The sequence below is a fragment of the Vidua macroura genome, chromosome 13 (assembly GCF_024509145.1).
Source record: "Vidua macroura isolate BioBank_ID:100142 chromosome 13, ASM2450914v1, whole genome shotgun sequence".
Taxonomy (NCBI): Eukaryota; Metazoa; Chordata; class Aves; order Passeriformes; family Viduidae; genus Vidua; species Vidua macroura.
Window position 1 is genome coordinate 19,030,047 of NC_071583.1, and position 23,652 is coordinate 19,053,698.

The 23,652-nt window shown below is 43.1% G+C and overlaps 1 protein-coding gene across 1 annotated transcript in view; it reads left to right on the forward strand.

Annotated features, from left to right (window-relative positions):
• SYN2 (synapsin II) overlaps positions 1-15,907 on the forward strand; it is a 166,704-nt gene extending 150,797 nt beyond the window's left edge. Inside the window, exons 11-13 of the mRNA XM_053989344.1 lie at positions 8,308-8,368; positions 12,114-12,375; positions 14,884-15,907. Of these exons, the coding sequence (XP_053845319.1) occupies positions 8,308-8,368; positions 12,114-12,375; positions 14,884-15,019 (459 nt within the window). The 3' untranslated portion in view covers positions 15,020-15,907. The remainder of the gene's footprint in view (positions 1-8,307; positions 8,369-12,113; positions 12,376-14,883) is intronic.
• The last annotated feature ends 7,745 nt before the right edge of the window (positions 15,908-23,652 follow it).

Below are 23,652 nucleotides of genomic sequence, written 5' to 3' on the forward strand. Positions count from 1 at the left end.
TTTCTGGAAACTGCAGAAATTCTCCTCATTCCATTCCAGAGCAAAGCCCATCCTTTTCCAAATGAGAGCAAGGGCAGCAGTGACCCCTTGGGCACAGAGCTGGGAAAAGCTGTGACAGACACACACAGGACAGCCCAGGCTGCACCTCTCTGCTCTGACTTCGTGCTGTAATTGCTATCATATATAACATCCTCTGTTGCTTTTTTTATTAATATTTTATCTTTCATGTGCTTTTACTCTCTGATTGTTTATTTAAGCTGAACCTAACAAAATACCATTTTTTTGGAGGCTTTTCCTTGGTCTCCCTTCCTTTCCCCAACGTGGTGGATGTTTCCTCTCTACCTTTTTTTTTTTTGTTGTTATTATTCCCTGTCTCCACTTGACTTTTCTGTTTGATTTCTCTGACCTTTAAATCATACCCTGTTAAGCAGAGGGTTTGGCTTTTCTCCATGTTTAACTTGCAGGAATTCTGCCCCTCTGCCCAGAAATCCCTGCCACGGTTTATTTTCAATAAGGACCATGTGTGTCAAAATCTTTAAACAAGGAGAAGCACCAAGAGAAAAATATGGAAGAATCCAAAGCCAGAGCAACTCATTTTTAACTATTCTTGATTTGTCCATAGGAAAAAAAAAAAAAAAAAAAGAAAAAGCAACCCTCACACACAGACACACTTCCAGCTCCAGAATGTGGGGATGGACTCGTGGAGCTGCCAGCAGAGCAAACTTCAGCTGCTTCAAAATCCCCTCCAGGGTCTTTCAGCTTCTAACAGAGACTTTTCAGAGCTCAGAGCAGCCCCCAAAGCTCCTGTGGGTGTTTGAGGGCAGCAGCAGCACCACAAGGAGCAAGAAGAGAAGCTCTGGATGGTTGCTGGGTTTGGTTCTCACCAGAGCCCTGAAATTCACTTTTATCTGGGGACAGCTCAGCTGTCTCTCCCTGTGCTTCTTTTCTGTGCCCCCTCCCACTCTACAGCTCTGTGACCCTAAAAACACAAAATGGGGGTTCTCAGGCTGGGCTTGAGGCTGCTCCAGCATCTTCTTTCCAGCCTTCCTCATTTCCAAGGATAAACTCCAGCTCTGAGTGGATCCAGTAGCGATGGATCTCTGCAAAGCGAACTTCTGCAGCTTTAAGCTCCTCCTGTTCATGCAAAGATCACCTGCCATCCCATATTTCAAAGTTGTCATAAAAATAACCTTCTTTTTGTTAAAACTGGAGCAGACACAGCACAGCATCACCCAAAATCCCTGGGCTCAGGGGTCAGAACCTCCCCTACAGCTCCAGCCTGCAGCACAGGATTTTGGCACTGTCCAGCCCCACCTTACCCACTGTGAATGGGGAGGTTCCTCTGTACGCTGGGAAAGCTGAGAGGAAATCCACCTTGCCAGTCACAGGATGTTCTCCTGGATCTCCTGAAGCCTCTTCCCTGCTTTTCCATGTCTTGAGCTCTTCCCCTGCTCCAAGCTCCCTTCACACGCAGTGTCAGCACACGGGGGAGCTCGCTGCTATCCCAAATTCCCTCCCTGTTTGTGGGGAACAATCTTCTCCCGGGAAGAGCTGCCTGAAAGCTGCTGTCCCACTGCATGGTTTCAATGATCCCTGCTCCAAAAGCACAAGTGGAAATCTGATTTTTTTTCAAGCAGTAAAAGAGCTAAAGAAGAAAATGAAAAAGCATCCTTGTCCATTGCAATGATTGCCTGGCTGAGGAAGGAAGCAGAAAGCTTCCATAGCTGATGGTACTTCAGAAATGCATTTTCCCTGATAAGTTTCTCTAGAAACCTCATCAAACTGATAGGTGGGGTTATTTATTGTGCAGCAGAATAACAGAAAATAGGGCTGGAATGGACGGTGGGAATTGAGCTGTTCCAGTGTCCCAGGGAAAACCCTGGAGTGTCCGTGAGAACAGCACTGAGCTCCTGCTGGGGTGCTCACCTGCCCTGAGCCACCTGCTCTGCTGGGAGCATCCCTGCCCAGGTGGAGTTGAAAAAAATTATTTTTTTTTTTTTAAATCTTGCAAGTCCCTTCCAACCCAAAGCATTCAATGATTTTACAATTTTTAAGACTGATTCAAGAAGGAAGCTGTTGTCTGGGAAGTAATTAGCTATCGAGCAATGGAAAACAGTCTATAAAATCCAAGTTAGAATACTCTTTAATTTTTTTTTTTCTAAAGCCCTTTTCAGTGCATTTTTAAGATACTATTCCAAGTAAAAGTCTCACTGTTTAGCTTGTTTTCTGCTCTGAGCAGTCATTTTCTACCCATCCAGGGGAAGGCTCTAACAGGTTTTGCAGAGGTTCTTTGGAAAGTTGGTTGGGCAACAGCAAAAGCTGCTCAAAGTTTTTGAATTCTTTATCACAACTTCAACACGAAGCAACCCCAGGCTGGCCCCATTTTTGCTGAGTGTGTTTTCCACACAGATTCCCTCAGTGCAGAAGGGCAAGGCTGGACAGTGGCACTCCAAAAATGTGTAAAAAGCAGGAGAGAACTCTCCTCTTGCTGCCCCCCTTGCACAGGCAACATGAAGGAGGAGTTTTTAAATCTCATCTCTCCATCGTAGCTGTTTCTCAGTCCACAGGGAATATAAAAACGATCAAATAGCAAAATCTTTATTGTGGGAAATGGCTTTGTAGAGAGTTTTCAGGGCTTTACAGAAGGCTTACACAGTGTGTATTTATATGTAAACTTTGAGATAAGAAATGTCGACTTAGAAATGTTAAAGAATATTTTTTTGTTGAAAGGGAAATAGAGTTAGAAAAAAGTTTTAAAGGATGATTTTGTAAATAAGACTAGATACTTTAGATAAATAGAACTATGAAAGATGCATTGTAGTAAGACCTACGAGGAGTAATTTTAGATTATTAGCTATAAAGCATCTACAGCATGGCGTGGCAAAAAGCTAATAAACCAAGAAACACTTATAGTGTTTTGTAATTAGGAAATAGTCACCTTCTAATTATGATAGCGTGAATTATAACATCTGTATTGTCTCACCCTTCTCATGAGACTGAAAATGGAATAAAAGGTTTTAAAACACCTCTCAGTTACCCCACCAGTGGGTCAGAAAAAAGCACAGCCCAACACTGATAGTCCTGTCAGTGCCACACAGAGGGGCAGGGGCACCAGGAACAGCCCAGCCCCACTCACTGCACGCTGAAGGGATAAAGCAGGGAGCAACAAGTCACTGAGAAGTTTTGTGGGTTTGGATGCTCCACTTCAGGATTTCACTGCTTTGCTAAATTACACAGCATGGGCTTGTTTGCAGCCCAGTTTTATTCAGTTTATGTGCATTTCGTCTTGGTTTGCATTGGCCTTTGGCTTGGTTTCTGCCCCCAGTTTCTGTTCATAAAACCCCTTTATTGTACTGAGCTAAGCAGATGGCTTCTTCCAAAAGCTGCACTGAGTTGTGATGAGATTCTGGGCTTTTCACTGCACAAATCATTCCCATTAGATTCCAGTTAGTGAGTGAGCTCTGCTTTTGTGACAGATTTATTTCTTATTACATAAGAAATTATATCATAATTAAAATTATATTTTCATAATAATATAATTATATGAATAATTATATTATTAATTTTTTTAACTCCACCGATCAATTTCATTCCTTCTTTAGGATATTTTGGCCCCACAGTTTTCCAGCCCTGTCTCATCTAAAGGTTTTAGTAGCACACACCTACTTTTTTTGTGCCAACTTAATTAATTAATAATCTACTCAAGTTCTGCATCCCACTAATGTCCTTCCCAGTATTTTTGTTCAAGAACTGCTTCTTTCCTCAGCAGCCACTTCCTTACCCTCAGTGCAGTATTAGAGCTTTACCTTCTCCAGTGTAACTTGGCCATTCCCAATTTTTAGAGAGACCTGCTATGGAATCCTGTATTTCATGAGTCAGCTGGTTTTCGTTTCTGAGATGAAGAATGTTTCGTTTTTACCTGCATCTCATTTTTACCTTTCATCCCACCTGCCATCTTGCCCTTCCTCCTGTGTTTATCATAATCTGTAACACTTCAAACACTCATTCACTATTTACCCTCCACTTAAACTCTCTCAATGACCTCTCTCCTCAGCAATCCCATTTTTTCTTAGTTCTCCTGTTACTTAAGTGTTTTACTATTTATTCCTGTTCCTTTATGAGCTCTAACTCAGCTCATATTTTGGCAACTCTCAATTGATCCCTCTCCTTCTTGACCTGAAAAACATGGCTTTCCCCTCAAATATTGAAATACCTATGGAAAGCTCCTGTCCTAGCATTACAAAGAAAACCAAATGAGACCCAAAAACAACTCTACGTGCTCCAACTACAGTTCACAAAGTCTTCAACCTCAGCCAAATCAAAATCAATTTTTGCTGGGACTCTGTTTAGCATCTCTTTTGCCCAAGGGCTATTTCCCTGCCAAGTTGCTGCTTTTGCTCCCACCCATTTCAACATTCTTCAGACTGTTCAAAATTCAAGTGTCTGTGAATCCAATCTGCATTTATATAAAGGTAGAAAAAGAAGTAATGCCCTGATCAAATTCTAATGCAACTTATTTGAAGAATAAACAGCTTTTTCTGCCAGTTCAACTCTAAGGAGACAGTTTCAGGTAAGTGTGGAAAGGAAGGAAGTGCCACAGGGACATCTAGAGATGTTTATATTCTAGATAAGTAGTAGGGTTTGTGCTCTGGTTGTAATTAGCCAATATTCCTAAAGGTCATTATGCAGCCAAATCCTCACTTGTTCTACCCAGAGCTGATTTGCAGCACTCATGTGGCTTGGAGGCTTCCCCAAGTGAAGCTGTATTTTTTGGGGGCAGTTATATAAACAGCAAACCCCTGTGAGCAGGAGAGCTCCTTTAGGCAGCCCTACAGAGTGTTCCTGTCAACACCAGCAACCCCTTCTCCTTGGGAATTTGGGTAGGATGTGAAAAGTTTGTTCCACAAAATGAAAACCAAAGGGGCTCCTCCTGCCATCAGCCACCACATCTCACTCAGGTAATCCTAAACCATCCCAGGCACGCTCCTGTACCACTGATTCTGCCCCAAACCATCCCAAATGCACTCCTGTGCCACTGATTCTGCTCTTTAGCTCCTAAACCATCCCAAATGCACTCCTGTGCCACTGATTCTGCTCTTTAGCTCCTAAACCATCCCAAATGCACTCCTGTGCCACTGATTCTGCCCCAAACCATCCCAAATGCACTCCTGTGCCACTGATTCTGCTCTAAACTATCCAAACACACTCCTGTGCCACTGATTCTGCCCCAAACCATCCCAAATGCATTCCTGTGCCACTGGTTCTGCTCTTTAGCCCTGAGCATCCAAATGAGGACCCGTGCAGGGCCATTTTCCATGATAAAATCCTGCATTTAACCCTTGGTCCCTGCAGTGTTTGAACCCAGCATGTCTGCAGATCAGGGCTGCAGCAGAGGAAAACTTGTTTGTGCTACAAGAAGGTGCTTAGGGGGGTGAACTTGTAGGCTGGGCAGCAAGGGAAAGCAGAAAATCAGCAAGAGGGGTGAATCCATGTGCAGGACAGGTCTGGTCCAGCACCCCTGCTCAGAGAGGAGCTCCCACATCTGCTCTGGCACCACCTTGCAGAGGTGAGAAGAACAGTCTGCAGCTCATTTGCCAGCAACTGGTGTTTTAGAAGGAGCCTGGATTTTATTAAAGGTCTTGGCTCAGGGCAGCAAACAAGGCTGGTTCAAAGCCTGCCTTTAATATCAAGTATCAAGGTTTCTGACTGTCTGAAAGAAAGGCTCTTGAAAAGGGCTGGATTACTACAGACCATTGAAAAACCATGAGTAAGATTTCTCAGTTAGGAATGTAATGCTAATTAGACTTTTTGGGTCAGCCTGGGTGGGTTGGCTAATTAGCCAAAGTAATGTACCCATGTGATTGGCCTGGAGTGTGGGTGAGGTTCCTGGAAGCACCAGGTGATATCTGGTGAAAAAAAAAAAAATTAACAAAAAGGATGTGTGGGTGGTAAAATCAGGACAGCTGCAGTCAGTGACTGGGGAGGGGGAAATACACCTTCAACAGAAAATGCACAAGGTCCCAACTCTCAGGAGAGCTGAGGGAAGGATTGGCCAGCTCCTATAATGTTTATTGGGAGCTTCGTTTGGGATAAAATCATTTCTTTGGGAGATGAGAGATATGCAGATTGCGTAAGGGCTGGTGGTGTCCTGTCAAGTCCGTGCAGTTGTGTGATAAAACCTGAGCCATCCCAGTGCCAGAACAAATGGCAGATTTGCTCCAGCCTCGGGGCACGGGGCAGACAGAGGCCCTGCAGTGTTGTTCCAACATTAAAGTGCATGTGAATTTAAACTGCCAGCCCGTGTTTCTAAATCAAACACCAGTTTTACCTAGGTAGCCTTTTGTTTTAGTGGAAAAAGGATAACAGTCATCCTCCCTGGCCACCCTGTGCCACTGCAGAGAGCCCAGGCTGGGCTGTGGCCCTTGGGAAGGGTAGGGAGCCCATCACGTGCTAATCATGATAATCACAATTATAATGATTACAATAATTTATAATCATTAATGATTATAAAATCTGCTGTGTGCTTTCTAACAAAGTCACGTGGTCTGTTTGGGACTCCAGAAAGAAACTCTTGGAGTTCTTGAAGCCCCAGTCCTGGTGGTTTCCCTGCCAGAGCCCCGGCAGCAGAGCGAGGGGTGCCAGGAGCATGCCAGCCCTGGGACAGGGCAGGAGCTGCTCCTCCAGGGCTGCTCCTCCAGGGCTGCTCCTCCAGGGCTGCCTTTCAGCTCTCCACTCTGGGCTAGCTGCCCTGCTCTCCAAGGAGCTCCTGATGCCAATGCAGGTGCTGCAGGGAGCACCTTACCCAGAGTGGACACCACCACCACTCCGTGTGCTGAACGAGCCCAGGGCAGCCCAGCAGCTCCTGCACGAGGCTCTGAACACCAGAGCAAGGAGGGAAGCAAAAAGAGAGGACTCCAACCCACACTAAAGCACTGTGACATTTTCTGGTGGCTTTGTCTTTCCTCACAAAAGTTTCTCATTTTCTACATATCCTCCTCCCTTTAGTGATGCTCACCAGGCACTGTGTAACTGGGTCAGGTAAATCAAGGAGCACAGTTTGTGTGGATCATTTTTACTCCTCGTTTGGGCTCCTGCAGGCTGAATAATGAGAGTTTTGGAGCTGTCCTGTGTCCTTTTATTTATGCAGCTAAAGCAGACACAGCAACTTGCAGCAGCTGCATGCACTGGAGAGTTGTGCCATTTAGAATTCAACAGCTGCATTGCTGGGCAGGAATTCAGCGCACTAGGAGCAAGATTTATTCTGTAAATAAAGTACTAGGAGTGTGATCAAATACAAATCTATCAGAAAAAGCCCCAGTAAGCTCTGCAAGAAACACGTTTAATTGATTTTGCATTTGCTCTTTAATAAATTCTGCAGTTTTTTTTCCTCTTGACAGATGACAATTTGATTTCTGGATCCTTAAAAAAAAATCCTAAGCTATTATCTACAATGATTTAACATCTTTCACGTTTCATAATGTTAGAGATGGGTCTAAGACAAAGTTTGGATTCAAATACTCCTGTTCCCAGAGGGTGTTCTGCTCCAAGGTTTTGGTTCAGGCCCATCTTTTCCTTTCACAAGTATCCATGTGAAAAGGATGCTGCCAAATAAACCTCCTGTTTTGAAAAGTGAAGTATTACATGTGTTTCTAATAACATGTCAGATGGAGAAGCATGAAGTAATTTCAATTATTTTTATTATTTGTCTGTGGTTTTTGCTTTCTTCTTTCATTTTGCTTAGCAAAACAGTGAAGCTGGAGCAGCCCACCTCCCTCCCCACTTACAGCCAGCAAATCAAAGTGAAACTATCACTGGCAAAACTCCTGCTGTGCAAATGCTTCTGGATACAAGTGAACATAATTAAAAATAAATTATTTCTTAAATTACACAAAGGTATCTGTTGAAATCCATTTCCTATTCAGTCTGTCCTAAAAAAAAGAAACCCAAAAAACGAGAGAGCAGATGCATTGAAATACAAAAAAAATGGTTCCTGGTGCTGGGAACTGAGGATAAAGTCCTTCCCCAGATGGAGGTATGGTTGGGAAGGCACTCCCTGCATCCTGATCACATGCTGCAAAGGGAAAAGAGTTTTTATAAGAGCTCAGCCTTGGACTAGCCCAGGATTCATATATCATGTCAGGCAGCAACTAAATTAAAAAATGGTATCTGGAATAAATTTAAGTATATGTTCAGCCCCACCAATAAAGAGTTTTCTAATGAAAATAAAGACAAATTAGTGGAAAATTGGAACCGAGCTACTCTAATTTTATTTTTTTTTTCTCTTCTGTTTTCAAATGTATTTTCCAGAGTGGATCACTAAAGGAGCCAGAGCCAAACAAAATCCCACCTCAGCGACCACCACCTCAAGGTTGTTTACAGTACATTCTCGACTGTAATGGCGTTGCAGTAGGACCAAAACAAGTCCAGGCTACTTAGATAACTGAGACCAAAAGCAAGGGTTAAAGCAAAAATGAAAAGTGAAAAAAAACAAAAAAACCACCAAACAAACAAAAAGAAATTGAAAGCAAAGAAACAAACGATCTTAATGCAAGCATCCCAGTTCTGTTCAATTTGCCATTGTTTCAGTGCTGACCTGGACTGTGTTTTTTCTATGCAGTGTCAACTCTCCCGTCTGGTTGTTTCCTTGTTCCTGTCTGTGCGTGTAATGCTTTCCAACCTTCCTCTGTAAACTCGTGATTGCAGGGCTGCTGTCAACAGTGTACAAAGAATGTGCCTCTCTAGAGCCCAGTGCCATGTACAGCCTGGATGGTTAGGCAGTATTTTTGGAGTATTTGATATTGTTCAGTACAATCCCCCGAGGTGCAAGCCCCCATCCCTTTGCTTACTCTGTGAGTGTGTGCACACTGTACTCATAACCTTTATTTTCTGTGCGTGTGCATGACCAATAGGTAGGTGATCCAGATATATTTTTAAAGCCTAGGTTAGGATTTGCTAGTGAGGCTTTTTATTTATAATTTTATAAAGTTTATTAACCTTTGAGTTTCACTTATATGCGAGTGGAAGTCTGCTATTTTGGTGACTCCATAAAATACAGTTCTTCCCAAGGAATATTTAAAATATCTTCTATTTTACATACTGGTATTCATATTTTTAGTAATTCTGCATTAAATTATTAGCTACAAAGCTATGTAAATGGGCCACCTATGTGCAATATCTCAGTGAAAGTGTGAGTATTTAATGTATCCTGTTTCAATTAAGTAGTACCTTTTGTTGTCATTCTGAATTAGTAATCTATGGAGATTTTTAATGAAAACTAATGCAAATACTTTCAAAAAATCTTATTCTTACCTAAGATTTAAGTCCCGGGTTATGTGGTGAGAAGTACCTCAAGGACTGTTAAACTTCCTGTAAGAGCTCATTTCATTGCAAATACTGAGAAATGAGGGGATAGCAGACCAAGGTACCTTTAACCAGCTGAGGCTCCTGGGTTAGAAGATGCAAGGCAAAAAAATGTCAGTGGTTTTCTTTACCAACTCAGGTCTCCTATTTTACACCTACAAGTTTCCAGAGAGCTGTAAAGAAAATCCAGTCCCAACATTATCCACACAAATAGAGTTTCTAAGAACTGCTGGACATCAAACATGCAAAAGGACTTGAGGTGCCTGACAACTGCTAGATTTTCTGTAGGTAAATTCTTTGTGATTTTTACATAAGCAGTGCTACGAGAGCTCCACAGGCAGGCAGTTAATCTGTTGTGAGAAATCTAGCCTAGAATCACAAGCTGCACACTGCTGGCATACCAGAAAGCTGAGTTGCAAGCGAGCCACAAAACTATAATTTTCATCTTGAATATGTACAAAGATGAGTAGTGGCCATTAGTTTAGTGCAAACAATTATGTTTAAAGGGAAAACAGCCTGATGTTCTACGTCTGTTTTCCCTACAAACACTGGAAAAAGTTATCAGTGAGTCTCATCATTCTTAGTGTTTCTTTTATTTGTACGAGCTGGCTGGTGAGATGAGAATTAAGGTATGCATTATTAGCTATTTAAATGTTTGTGGTAAGTGCTACTGTTTACTACCTATCAGTAATTTACATGAATATTTTGCTTTAGTGATCAGCATTTGTCTGGGTCAGTGATCATTCCAACGATGGCATTGACTATTTTGTTCTGTGTCAAGGAAATTCCACCTAGAAATCAGGTTCACAAATCCTTTCCTCCAGACACCCTAAAAGAGAACAAACCATACTGCCCTGGGGTGGAGAACTGAATCTGATGACCGATTTTCCTTTCAAGCAGTTGGTATTTTTTGCATGGAGTAGTGCCAGTATTCACAAGTGCTTCTCACACGACATTTGTGCGTTGTGTGTGTGTGTGGAAGACCTGGGTGTCTCAGACAGGATTCCAGCCTGTTCCCTGGGAAGGATTCGCAGGGGCACACACAATTCCTACATCCCACAGCCAAGAAACAAGCCAAGATGTCTCTCTGCATGTCAGCATGCTTAGGTGCAATATTGTGGGTAACAGGGAACAGATGTTTTACAGTGTAGGCTTAATGTTCAGTTCTGTTGAGTTATTTTTGGTAAAAGTTTCTTTCATGATTGTTGCCTTTTGTACAACCCAGCTGCAAGAAAGTGAGCAAACGCTGGAAATGTGACAGCAGTATATCTTTTATGTGAAATCTCTTGTACAGCTTAATGTGCAATAAAAGAAAGTTATATCTGTCTTCAGTGTAAAGTTTCTGGCATTCAAGCCTGTACGTACAAGTGGGGGAAAGAAACCTTTCTGGTTTTCAATATTGAGTGAAAGGAGACTAATAAGAAAAGGCTCCTTATTAAGATGTTGCAAGACCATGTTATCACCTTCAAATATTTCCTACAAAAGTGGTTCAAATTAATAAACAATGAAGGCACATTCCTTAACATTCAGTACGTGCTATTTATCTTTCTACACCACAACACACTGCTACAATTGTGTTAAAACTCACTGAGGCATTAGCACGTGCTGTCCTCACACACACACACACACACAAGCTGGAATTCATGTAGTAAGGGGAAAGTTAACTATAAAAGAAATTTAAAAACAAAACAAAAAAAAATAATGTATTGCAGCAGTACATCTAGATATGAAGGTTTGCTTTTAGAGACTTGAGCAGATTAAGTGTTTTCCTTGCATTAAATATCTATGCAAGACTAAAAATTCCCAGATATGCAGAATGTCTAGCGCAGTTGTGTTCTGTGATATTTACAACAGCTCTTATCCTGAGTGAAACATTATACAAACAAATACTCAGAATGCCATCCCATCCTTTCTCCCCTAAAGTCAGATGTCCTGAGTGCATTTTCATATGCGAGGGTTAAAATCCAGTTGCAACAACCATCAGTCCAGAAAATCCCAGTCAGAGCTGGGAGCTGAGATAAAAGCAGCAAGCCCTGATGTCTGACACAGCATTGTTTCAGCCAGAAAGCAGAAAAGACCCCACTGGATGATACTGTAGCATCTTTCAGCCGTGGGTTGCACAGCCTGAGTCTCTCCTGCACGTTGTGGTTTCCCACTTCACGCAGTAGTTTGCCAGTGAAGTGCCTTCCTGGTAAAGAATTTGTAGTGACTTTCTTGTGTTTCTTGTAATGTTCTTGACATATCTCACTAAGGGGTTAAGTAAGTTATGAAAATACTTTCAACCAGCCAGAAAATGAGATTGTTTTACTGCTGTAAGAGTGAATCTAAGAGGAGTATTACAGAAATGATTTTAAGACTTTGGAGGAAGAAAATATCTGCAAAAACTACACAGAAAATAGTGAATGTCTTGCTGAATTAGCTATTACTACTGTGCTCAGTTACCTCCCAGCCTCTCCTTGACTTGGGCCAAAACTGTTCTGGGTGTATCTCCATTGATTTGGTTTGAAGTCAGTACCTGGGATAAATTGGGTGCTCTTTAGCAGTTTTAAAGCTGATTCATGGGGGCTCCAAGCGAGTTCCTAATGAGTGTGAACAGTGCTATTGCCCCCATGCGAGCACGTGCCAGTAGACTTTTGCCTCGAAAGTAGAGTTAATCACGTTGGAGAGGATGATTTTAAAGTGTTGGATATGAAGTCTAAATAAGGCCTCTTTGCAACTATAACATTATGAAGTTTTTCTTGTACTGAACCTAGGGGGCCCAGTGCAACCCCAAGGAATGCAATCCCAAAGCCAGGAGCCATTGCAGCCCCAGCGCGTGTTCCCCGCGGGGCAGGCAGCAAAGCCCGCAGCCTCGCAGCCCCAGCGCCCGCCCGGACCCACCACCCAGCAGCCTCGGCCCCAGGCCCAAGGTCCTCCCAGCTCCAGGTTATCAAAGGAAGCAGAGCCACAGCCACAGCCCCAGCCAGAGCCACAGCCTGCGCCACAGCAGAAGCCTCAGTCGCATCCGCAGCTTAAGTAAGAGTCGCTTTATCCGTTCTTCTTCTCTCCTCACAGCACAGGTTTTGTCTAACTGGGATTTGGGGGTTGCTCTGACAGCCAGGGGGGAAATGAATGTGCTGTTCCCAAGTTTAAAACGAGGTTAAGTAGCTCAAAAAGCTTAATCTCTGGTAATGGAGTAAAGCAAGCTGCTAGCATTAGTTCTAGTCCCAAGTTTAAAATGAGGTTAGATAGCTTAAAAAGCTTAATCTCTGGTAATGGAGTAAAGCAGGCTGCTAGCATTAGTTCTATCCTAAGCACCACGCAAAATTTCATCTGCCCATTGTGCAATTTCTGCCCCAGCCAGGTCTGAAAAACCATCCTCTTTCTTGTGTTTGTTTCCTCCTTTTGGTGCCACTGACTCACGGGCTGGGTGTGCTGTCAGTCTGCCCTCCAAGAGGAAGTCTTATCTGGTTCAACTTTTAACCTTGCAGTCACTGAGACAACAGATTCCATTTCCAAAGGCACAATCCAGGCTGGATAATGTTGGACAGTGGCTGCCAGATTGGTTCTTTCTGCTGCCCTTGCTTGTGCAGTGGCACTGCCTGAGTGCTCAAGCCTTGCCCAGAGAAGGCTGCACAAAACTAAACAAAAAAAAAAAAAAAAAGTGCTTGTCCCACTTCTGAAAGGTTCCTTACTGATTTACCTGCACCCAGTAAGGAATATGGAAAAATCCCCCCTCAGAGCTCAAACCCAGCCAACAGAAAGCTCAGGGAAGCACCAGCAGAGCTTTGCAGTTTTCCAGCAGAGCAGCCCTGACACAACCATTGCCAGGAGAATCTCAGACACATCTCCTCAGTCTGGTATGTACAAAGACCTGCATGGAGTCTTTGTTTCCTCCCAGGAACACAAATCCCCTTGTTCCACCCACTCCTGTGCTAACACCAGTGGGAAACAACCCCGGGTCCTCCCTGAGTCCAGCTCAGTGCCAAAGATCTGCTGGGTGACAATATTGTGCAAGGAGGACAGTATTTCCCTCGCCTCCCTGGGACAATGCATTTACTTATTCTGTTTTATGATCATAAACCTCAAAATGATTCCGCCATCATTTCAGATGATAGAGAATAGAGAGGTGGATTTTTTAAAGCAAGATGGAATTTGGTTTATAGTTTGAAACTTAATTTCTGACGATGAAGAAAAGCAGCTAAGAACAGCTACAGGAGGGCTCTGTCACATGCTGCTTCCCAGCTTTCTCCTTTAAGCTTTTTGATCACATCTAGATTCATTTTCCTCTTCTTCAAATGGAAGAGTCCCTCTTTAAAATAAAATAACAAAGGAGAAATTAAAGTTTTTAAGATGCAAGCCATAATAAGAGCAGCTTTCTAACTTTCAGAAGCAGTTTTAGGTCCACACCAAGGCTCAGATCTCCTGCCTGTAGGATTAACTCTATTTGCATGTGTATGCTTTGTATTCACCCACATGCTGTTGCCTAACCTGTATGTACATGTTATTAATCTGTGAATAAATATTTAATTAGGCTACTTATTGTGTTACTAATCAAGTCAAGTGCTGCTTCCCACCCTCCCTCTTTCAGTGAGTACAAACAAACATTTATCAGTCTATTCTCATTAGCACAACTATAATTTATGAAAAACCTAAAACGCCTGCAGCACTGTTTGCTGTACATTATTAGTTTAGAAGGAGAGAAGCTGCAAACCATGAGGAGGCTGAGACAATATGAATAAGGAAAGTGCTTCAGTTTTACTAGAGCCAAAACTGAACTCTATTGTACTGAGATAAAAATGAAATCAGGTAACTCGTTTTACCAATGTAGGGATGCCTTTGTAAAAAGCTGATAACTCATTAATGTGTTCTATTTCAATTCTAACCTATTTTTTAGATGTTATTTTATCTGACAAGTCATGAGTTAAAGTTTTAAACTTTAGCTGTTTTCCTTCTTGTTTTCCTTGTAATGTTTTTCTTGCTTATGGGAACTTACACAGGAGTTACATGATAACACTAAGAATGGAGTAGCATTGCCAGGCACTGCCTATAGAAAAGCAAAAATAGATCTGATTTGAGGTGTTTTTTCAAAGATATAAAATGCCTTTAAGACTCTATTAAGGCTCTAATGTCCAATACATCTAGACAGAGGGAGAGCACATTACAGTTTAGGATTCAAACTCTTGTAAAATACCTGATTTTTCTCTGTACACAACCAAAACACCATTGTTTATCAGTCCTGTTGTGTTGTGATTTGGATTCAGTAGCCAGGCCCACATTTTCCTCAAGGCTCTAATTTACATAATCTAATTCAGATCTGCAGAAAGAAAAGAAAACACCTGTGTGTTCCTTGAAAGAAATGTTATCCTCAAGCCTTACTCTCAAGTCAGGGGTACTCAACTGCGTGGGACATAACAAAACTGGGTGAAAGCCCATTTGTGTCCAGTCTCAGGGACAATTTCCCCTCTTCTGATGCAGGTGCTGGGGGGTGGAGGCTGGGGGACAGCGTGGCCATGCAGAACCTGTTGTGTTTGTGTCTTGCAGCAAGTCGCAGTCCTTGACCAACGCCTTCAGCTTCACAGAGTCCTCCTTCTTCAGGTCGTCCGTGAACGAAGACGAGGCCAAAGCTGAGACCATCCGGAACCTGAGGAAATCCTTTGCCAGTCTGTTTTCTGATTAGCCAGCTTCGTGTAGAGTCTGACACCGCCGTGAATGTCCCATAGGTTTTGTTCTCCCTGTGCCAGCACCCTTCTCTACTGTGCTCACTGTTGTACCAAGCAATATGTTAAACCTGCAGAAACACAAATAAATAGCAGGAGGACTTTGGTGAGGGAGGTGCCACGCAGGAACACGCGAAAGCCCCTGGAAAGAAGGAAGGGTTCCATTGCTCCCACAGAATGTCTGATTCCAAGGTCCGTATCCATTGTAATTTTGTGGCCTTACTGTGACTGAAGTATATAATCCTATTTGAGACCCCTTTGTAGAATTGTGTTAATAAAGCATTGGGGAATGGGTTTCTCCTCTCTTTGCCCATTTCCAATGCATTGCAATGCATGTGTATTTCGTGTGTAAATGTTTTGTACTGCAGAAGTATAGTCTTGACTTGTTCTTGCCTCCTAGATTCAGGAGGCCATTCACACTGACATTCTTGTCGAGCCACATAAATAATGTGAGAAATTGAAGCAGTTTCTTCCTCCTTATCCAATCCTTCCATCAGCTGGTTGTGGACTTCTGATGTATTGCTGGGAGTTATCAGTACACTAAATGTCATAAATAGAGTGTATATGTACTACTGTATCTCCATACGTCTATTTAAAGAATTTATTTCCAAACTGTAACCATAACCGGGTTTAATTGCAAAGAATATGCATGATGTTACCCTTATTTTTGTGAACACCTTCTAATAAATGTAAAGTCCCATGCCTGATTTAAAAAAATGTCTTCTACAAAGCTTGTTTAGACATCAATATATATTGTCTATTTTGACTGATATCAAGAGGGTAGCTTTATGATTATAAAATATTTGGACACAAACTACAGCTGTAAGAAAATAAACTATCACAATGAATTCCTTTGTTGAATCAGCATTATAAAAAAAACCCCTATAAATTGTCGGAATCACATTTACATTTTCTACTGAGTTGTGTGGTTTAAATTTTTTTTTCTGACTCGTGCAAACAGAATTGACCCCAGACTTTGAGGCAGTAGCAGCAGCTTTTAACAGAAGTTATCCAAATCAAACTGAAGAAGCCTGTTAGTAATCTCTATCCATTTCCAACTGATTTTCATGTCATTCTGAATCTCTTATCATGAATTACATGCAATCCTTGCCAGGAAACAGTGCTAACAAAGGAAACAAGAAAAAAAATAACTGAATAATATTAACATGGCCGAGGGAGAGAAAGAGCAACACCGTGGTCACTTAAAAACCCACTTGGATTTGTAGTGGGTTTGTAGAGACACCTCTGTTTGCCTCAGAAACGTTAGCTCCTGTGGAGCCTGGGTGGAGCACAAGCACCCTTCGGTGGCACAAACCCTTCCAGCAGCGCCGGGCTCCTCTGGGTGCAGGCCCGGCAGGCTGGCAGCGTGTGTGGAAACTTTGACGTGCAGAGGTGTCAGGGCTGGGCTCGCACCGCAGCCCTGGTGGCTCTGGCTGTCAGCAGGCTCGGGCACTGAGCTCGGCACACGTTTCTCCTGGAAAGTGAGCAGCTCCGGTCCCCCAGGGAGCACAGCTGGCCCTTGTGGGACTGACCACAACGACTGGCACCAGAGCTGAACAACCCTGCCTAGAACAAGGCCTGGGGTTAAGACCAAAATGCATTTCTGGGTGAGTTTGTAGCGACAGAAACGTTGGCTCACTGCCCTCTGTGAGATGGAATCTCAGCCCCTCATCTCTGGAGCAGCCCTTGGAGAAGCTCTCTGACTGACAATTCTCTTTTCTTGCAGGAGGAAGGCACTGTGGACAGAAGCCTGTAGCTTAGCTGATGAATTCTGTGGCCAAACAGAATTCTATGCTGCAACTCTTTTTATTAGTTATCAGTTCATAAATATCAGCTAGACTTTGATTTTTTTAAGCTTTGTCCCCTTCCTGCCCCTCACTGGATTGAAACACCCTCCATGAGGCTGCAACAACAACCTTGAGCACTTGGAGAGCCTTTCATGTCTGAGAAGCACTTTACTTCTAGATGAGAAAGATTAATCAAAGTTGCTAACGCAAATTAATTACTGCTACAGAGAAAGCATAGTAATTATGCATAGTTTGGCACAGTTCATGATTAGTACATGCCTGGTTTCAGCAATATTTAGTACAATATGAATTACAGGTACTTCATTAGTCCAGGCCCCAGATTTCGACTCGAGGCAAAGTTTCTTGCTCATATAAAAATTCCCTCCCACCTCTTCCTGGGAGAAAACGGGTTTCACTACAGCCTTTGTTTTACCATCTGGAAGACAAAAAAGAAAGAAAGGGGAGGGAGAAAAAAAAAAAGCAAAAAAAAAAAAAAAGCCAGGGGGATGATGCAATCCAAGGTGCCTGGTGTTTCCTCCCACACAGAGCGCGGAACACGCTGCCTGCCCGCAGTGCCAGCGTGCCAAGAGTGTCACACACAAGCTGCTGCACGCTCCTTCCCCGGGCTCTGCCTCTTGGCTAAGGCATTTCAATGTGTAGCACACCTCTGGAATAGAGCCAGGGGAAAAAAGGAGTTTTTGTGGAGGGCTGTTCAAGCTTGGGCTGTCTGTTTGGTCTCGCTTCTCAAAGTTGTGCTTCCACTTGGTGTGCACCCAGTTATCCCATGGGATGCTGTGGAGGGAATCCCAGCAGGATTTTGGGTGTCTGTGGGGGCTCATCTCTGGGAGCCCCAGCCTGGGAGCACTGTTCTGTTCTTCACTTGCACTTTGCCACACACAGGCAGCTCACGGTGCCACAGGTTGCTATGCACAGCACCCCATCTTTATTCATCTTCCACTTAGAAATCAGGAGGAAGCTACAAGATAAATAAAGCTACAAGAGCTACTAATCAAGTTTAGTCTTGAGATTGAGATGGAGCCGTTTTCTGACCATTAGGCCTGAAGCCAATTCGAAATGCTGAAGCAGATTTCAAGAGATTGTAATTATGGTCGAAGTGACTAATCCAGCTTTGAAACAACCACTAACTCTCCAGTAAAAATTAGTCAAAATAGTACTGAGGTACTTTGTAAACACTGTGTGTACTTTGCATACTTCCTAGCTGACAAAAACAAAGCCCCTCGTCGGAGCCAGCGCTGGCTCAGTGAAGGGCTCACGTACAGGGAAGCTCCTGTTTAGGAAATTGGGGAAGGCTCTGCACTTGGCTGGGCACCCACAGGGCTCTTGCCACTCTTGGCTGAACACTGCAAATGAATTTCCTCTTGTCCACCACCAGCAGCTTCCAGCAGGGACGCAGGGGCTGGATGTGATAGAAACCAGGGTCCATCCAGGGGGCTGAGGTGGGATCTGTGCAGGCCTGGGCTGGCTGCACAGGGGCATCCAAAGGGACACAGCTTGCCAGTGCCTGGGACTGAGTTTCCTTTCCTGGCTGGACACTCAGCAGTCTCATCCTTTGTGCACAGAATCCCAGAACATCCTGAGCTGAAGGGACCCCCAAGGATCACCCAGTCCAACCTGGCCCTGCACAGACACCCCAACAATCCCACCCTGGGCATCCCTGGCAGTGTTGTTCCTGGCAGCCTCGGGCTGTGCCCATTCCCTGGGCAGCCTGGGCAGTGCCCAGCACCCTCTGGGGAAGAACCTTTTCCTAATATCCAACCCAGAGCTCTCCTGGCTCCTGTCCCTGGTCACTATTCCAGGACTCAGAAGCAATTTGACTGTGCTCTGCATTTCTGCTCTCCTGGCACAGCAAAGCTGTTCAGCAAGGCAGTGCCGCAAACAAAGAACCATTTGCAAATTTTGATCCTCAGCAGAGTTTGTTTTTCCACACCAAAAGTAGCTAGAAGTGATTTTGGACTCAGAGCAATTGAAGACAGATCATCTAAACTGTCACAGGTGTCACCACAAATGGATTTGAGTTCTGAATGACAATACCTGTCTCCAACAAGGAAATGCTTTTTTCTTAGATATGCACCTCTAAACAAGCAAAAAAATTTTAAGGTCTTTTCTCAAATCTCCTATCAAAAGATTCAAAATAGGTACCTAAAAGTAGTGATTAGTTTTCCAAATGCATATTCAGTTATTCAAATTAGCAGCCAAATTTGCAAGATCCCATCAGTTTCCCTAATTCCTCCTCTTTTTTGAGGAAGAGCATTCCACCTTGAGATGACACTTAACATCTAATTTCATGAAACAGTGATTTACTCCTCCATAGATAAATTAATGCAGCTCAAAAATTAAGTCAAGATAATAAAATTAAACTTTTTTTTAAAAAAGGGGAAAGAATTCAAATGATATTTCAAGTATCAAGTCAGTTCTTTAGATATAATATAAACCAAGAAGAACAACAGAAACAACATCCCCTGTTTCACATTAAGAAAGCCCAGGAGAGACATGTTTGGAAGTTTTTAATCACAAATTACAACATGAAAAAAATTAGAAAGAGGATCAATTTACACAAAACAAAATAAAATTAACAGAATTTGTGTTTTTTACTGGGTCTGAAGTTTTAACATCTTATAGCAGTGGCATTGCTCAGCACTTCCAAGGGTGGATGTGGGGTTTAAAGACTGATCCATATCACATTATCCAAGAGTTTCCCAGGACAAATTCTTCTTCAAGGCTTTATAACCTCTGAGGAATAACCATTTTTTTTACCTAAAAACAAGATTTTCAGTCATTATTATTGCCTTGCACTGATCTGTACTTCCCAGCACCATGAAGATAGTTACAGTAAGTAGTAAAAAATTAAAGCTGCTTGTGTTCTTCTCCTGCCTTTTTTGCTAGGAATGAATTTTTGGTTAAAAATCATGCAGATTTGTAAAGCACCTACACTGGCAATACAAAAGAACTGTTGTCTCTCCAGATGAGAAAGAAAAGAAACAAGTAGAGCATGTGGGCTGCTATTTAACTATTTTTAGTTTTGGGAGCTACCTCTCAGAAGTCTGTTACGAGTGTTTGAGTGACAGGCACTTTTCAGAGGTGATGTAGTGAAAGGACTTAAAATTACCCAGCTGGATCTGCTCCATCACTCACAGAATGTGTGCAGTGCTGAAGAAACTCTGGGTAGTATTGAACTTCAAATGAACCAGAGCTGGGCTTCCCTAAAGAGGGGGTTCCATTCTCCTGTCACTCAGAGCAGTCCAGCTGATCCCCCAAAGAATTTGTGTGGATGAGCAGTTCTGCTTTAAGGAAAAATAAGATGCTGATGCTTCTTCTCACATCAAATTTCACATCATATTCTGCCACTGAAGGCTCCTTTTGTGGGAACTGGAGATACTGGGCAAAACTTCTTCAGGTAATCAAAATGTGTGAGGAAGCATTTCTTTAATTCACACCTGCTGTAAATAAAATCTCACAGCCTCTCTCCTTCTCCTAAAATGCCTCCTGCCCTGAAATCAGGAGTGGTTTTAACACACGCAGAGAAGGCAGAGGGGGCAAAGCACCCTCACTCAGAGCAGGAGCTGTGAGCCAGCTCCTCTGCCAGGGAGCTGCAGCTGGAGCTGCTGTGCAGACCTCTGCAGCTGGGGATAATGGAAATCCTCCAGATGGGCCCTTCAAACAGGAGTTTTCTATCATCAGTGAATTCTTCAGACTTTGGGCTGCTTCAAGCCCAACTCCTGCTTTTTCACCCCTTTCCTTGCTTTGCACTCCCAGTGCCAGGAGCGCAGGGAATCTTCAGGCAGGTTTTCCCCACATACAATTATTTTTTTCCTTCAGTCCCAAACTCCAGCGGCCTCATGCAGTGAGAAACAGGATGTGCCACTGACACAGTGCCACTGGAATTCAGAGTGCAAACAAACGGTGCTGCCAGGGTGACACATCAGCCCCCAGTCCACGGGAGATTTGCCTCACACAATAGATCCACCAAACAGCTCCCAGGGCCAGATTTCTAGCTTGAGAGAAAGGAAATGTTCCTTTCCTCCCCTTTCCTCATGGGGAAATGGAAATTAGTCACTCCCTAGCCACCAGCTGAACCAGGGCTAATTGCTACCTAGCAGTGATGGTAATTGGGAGCTGTGCTGAGCTGCTGCCCTCGTGTTTGTCCTGGTGACAATTTCAGTAAATTAACTGGCACTGAGGGCTGCAGGCGTCACCTCCCAGCTCCTGGGGAACGGGGGGTGTTTCCACACGGGATGGATTCCACCTGTGTTGTTGTAACCACACAATCCCAGCCACGCACTCCTCTTTTCAGCCCCTGGAAATGGGAGTTGCTGTCTGCATCCAGCGCGGAGCGGGGTTTGCTCATCACCTGACGGAGCTGTAACAAATTTGGGTGTATGCAGGAGAGCTGCCATTTAAATAAAGGCCTCTGCCCCACCTGCTGTGGGAATGTCTCTGAACTAGGATCAAGGAAGCATTCTTTTTTCTTATTTAGATGGTTTTTGTCTGTTTGCAAGTCATGACTGAATCTATTAAAGAAGCTGAAATGGCTCTTTCAAAAGCACGATGTCTCAATCCCTTCTCCCCTCAAACCCAGGTTCACTTCCAGGTGAGCTCCACGCTCCAATAAATATTCCTTTCCTCACCTTTGTTCCAGGGTACATTTCTGAAGACATTAGCATTTTTCACGCCTTTTTTACTAGAAAGGGAAAGCATTTGTGTTGACTCTGAGCCACAGGAGCTGATGTAATTTCATGGCAAGAAGACTCCTGCTGCCCTTAAGAATGTCAGTACAAGTTCTGAACTGACTTACCCTCCTCTGGAATAATTATGCATTCCACTCTGGCACATTTGATCATGCAATTCTCCTGCTTTGTAGATTACATGTCTTGAGGAGGTACAAAAGGAAAGAGCAAAGGCTGGTTTATTTCTATACCTGCACCTACCAAAATTATATACACAGACACACACCTCAAGTGGGACTTTTAAATGTAAAATTATGTGAGAATTTACAGACTTATTTAATATGTACATTAAATACAGGCATCCTTTCATGCAGCAAGGAGGTGCAAGCATCTCTTGGGAGGAACACAGCGAGCGAGGGGGAAAATACATTGTTAAATTACAATTGAACAAGCTGAAACTTGTTCAGGTTAAACAGCCCACCCTCAAACTGCAAAAAGCCAAATTTCGCCCTCGGCAGCTTCTGAAAAGCAAGCTGCCTTCATTGGATTTGTGTGAATTTAACTGTCTAGAGTCTCCAGCCACATCAGAATCTGTCTCCCCGATGTGGGAGATAGCAGAGCCCAGCCGAGGAAGTCTTTGGAGAAGAGACCACTTGGCAATCCCACACTAAAAAAGGATTAGATGTGAGCACAGGATGCAGCTGGGCTCAGAGCTTGGATGGGCTGGGAGGGGTGTTCACAGCACACAAGGAGGTTTTAGGGTGCATTTCTCAGCCTACCCCTCGCTGACTACAGCAAAAGCCTAAAATTGGTTAAAAAAAAACCCAACCAAATAAACAAAAAAAAAACCCCAAACCAAAACAAAAATAATCAACTCCCCAAAAAAGGCTTCCCCCCAGCCAAAAAAAAAAAAAAAAAAAAAAAGCCTTAACCAAAACAGGCAAACAAACAAACAAACAAACCTAAAATGAAAAGAAAACCCAACAAACTGGAGGCTTAATTGACCTCAGTTCTCTTTACAGATAGCAGACAATAAAGGCTGACTGAATAAAAGCTGAATTCAATTTGAATTCAGTTCTGACAAATGGAGACTAAAATACAATTATGTCCAGGGACACTTCAGTTTTTAGACTGAAGACACAAAAATGGGTGTTGGCAGAGCCAGCAGCAGCACCCTGCGGAACGAATGGTTAAAGTCACTTGTTCCTCAGGCCAAAGCCAGAAGAGGATTTTTGCTCTCCTCTTTCAGAGGTATTTTGCTGCATCCTCTTGAGATGGAGATAATTCAAATCTTTTTTTTTTTTTCAGACCTTCAGCGCACCATGCTAAAAAACTTAGCAGCAAGGGCACTCAGCTCAACCTAGTGACACGTAAAGGACTTAAATGTTTAATTTTTAACTCTCCTGGAACACGAATCCCAGTATTAAAAAGTTCTACCTTGTTCTACAAAACACAAAGCTTTTTTTTTACCCCAAAATATTCCCATAGACTGGTCAGTGATGCTGAGGTGCAAAGTCTCTGTGTGCTCCTGTAGATGAGAGTGGGACATGGCTGATGTGCCTGGAAAATCTGTACCTAAAAACATTACAAAAAGACACACAAATGTCTTCAATTCTCATCTAATTCTGAGGCTCAGGTAAAGCAACACGTCCATAGTAGGAGGGGGGGTAACTGGAGCACCTGTATTTGTATCTGAATCTTCCTGTTGAAAATTTACAGGCCAACCCAAAAGTCAGATTTTCTATGAGTGGCTCCAATTTATGATGGGGGCAGCACACAGTTTATATCCACAAAATACAGCTCTTCCTTATTTTTAAGCTTATTCTCCCAATTAACACACTAAAGACCTCATTAATGAACATTTAAAAAGGCCAAAATTTCCATTAAGCTGAGAAATTGTGTTGAGCTGTTAACAGTGATGGGTTTTGTGCTCCCTCACACAAATGGCTAACTGAGAATGAGTAGCAAGTTCAAGCTTGAAATGAATTTTTTTTTAAGCCACCAGTACATAACACTAAACATGATTTAATAATGGAAAGACTGGCACAACCTTAAAGGAATCTCATCAAGTAGGCAAGGTATGCTTGTGACTTATTATAAAACAGTTAAATCGAGTCGGAA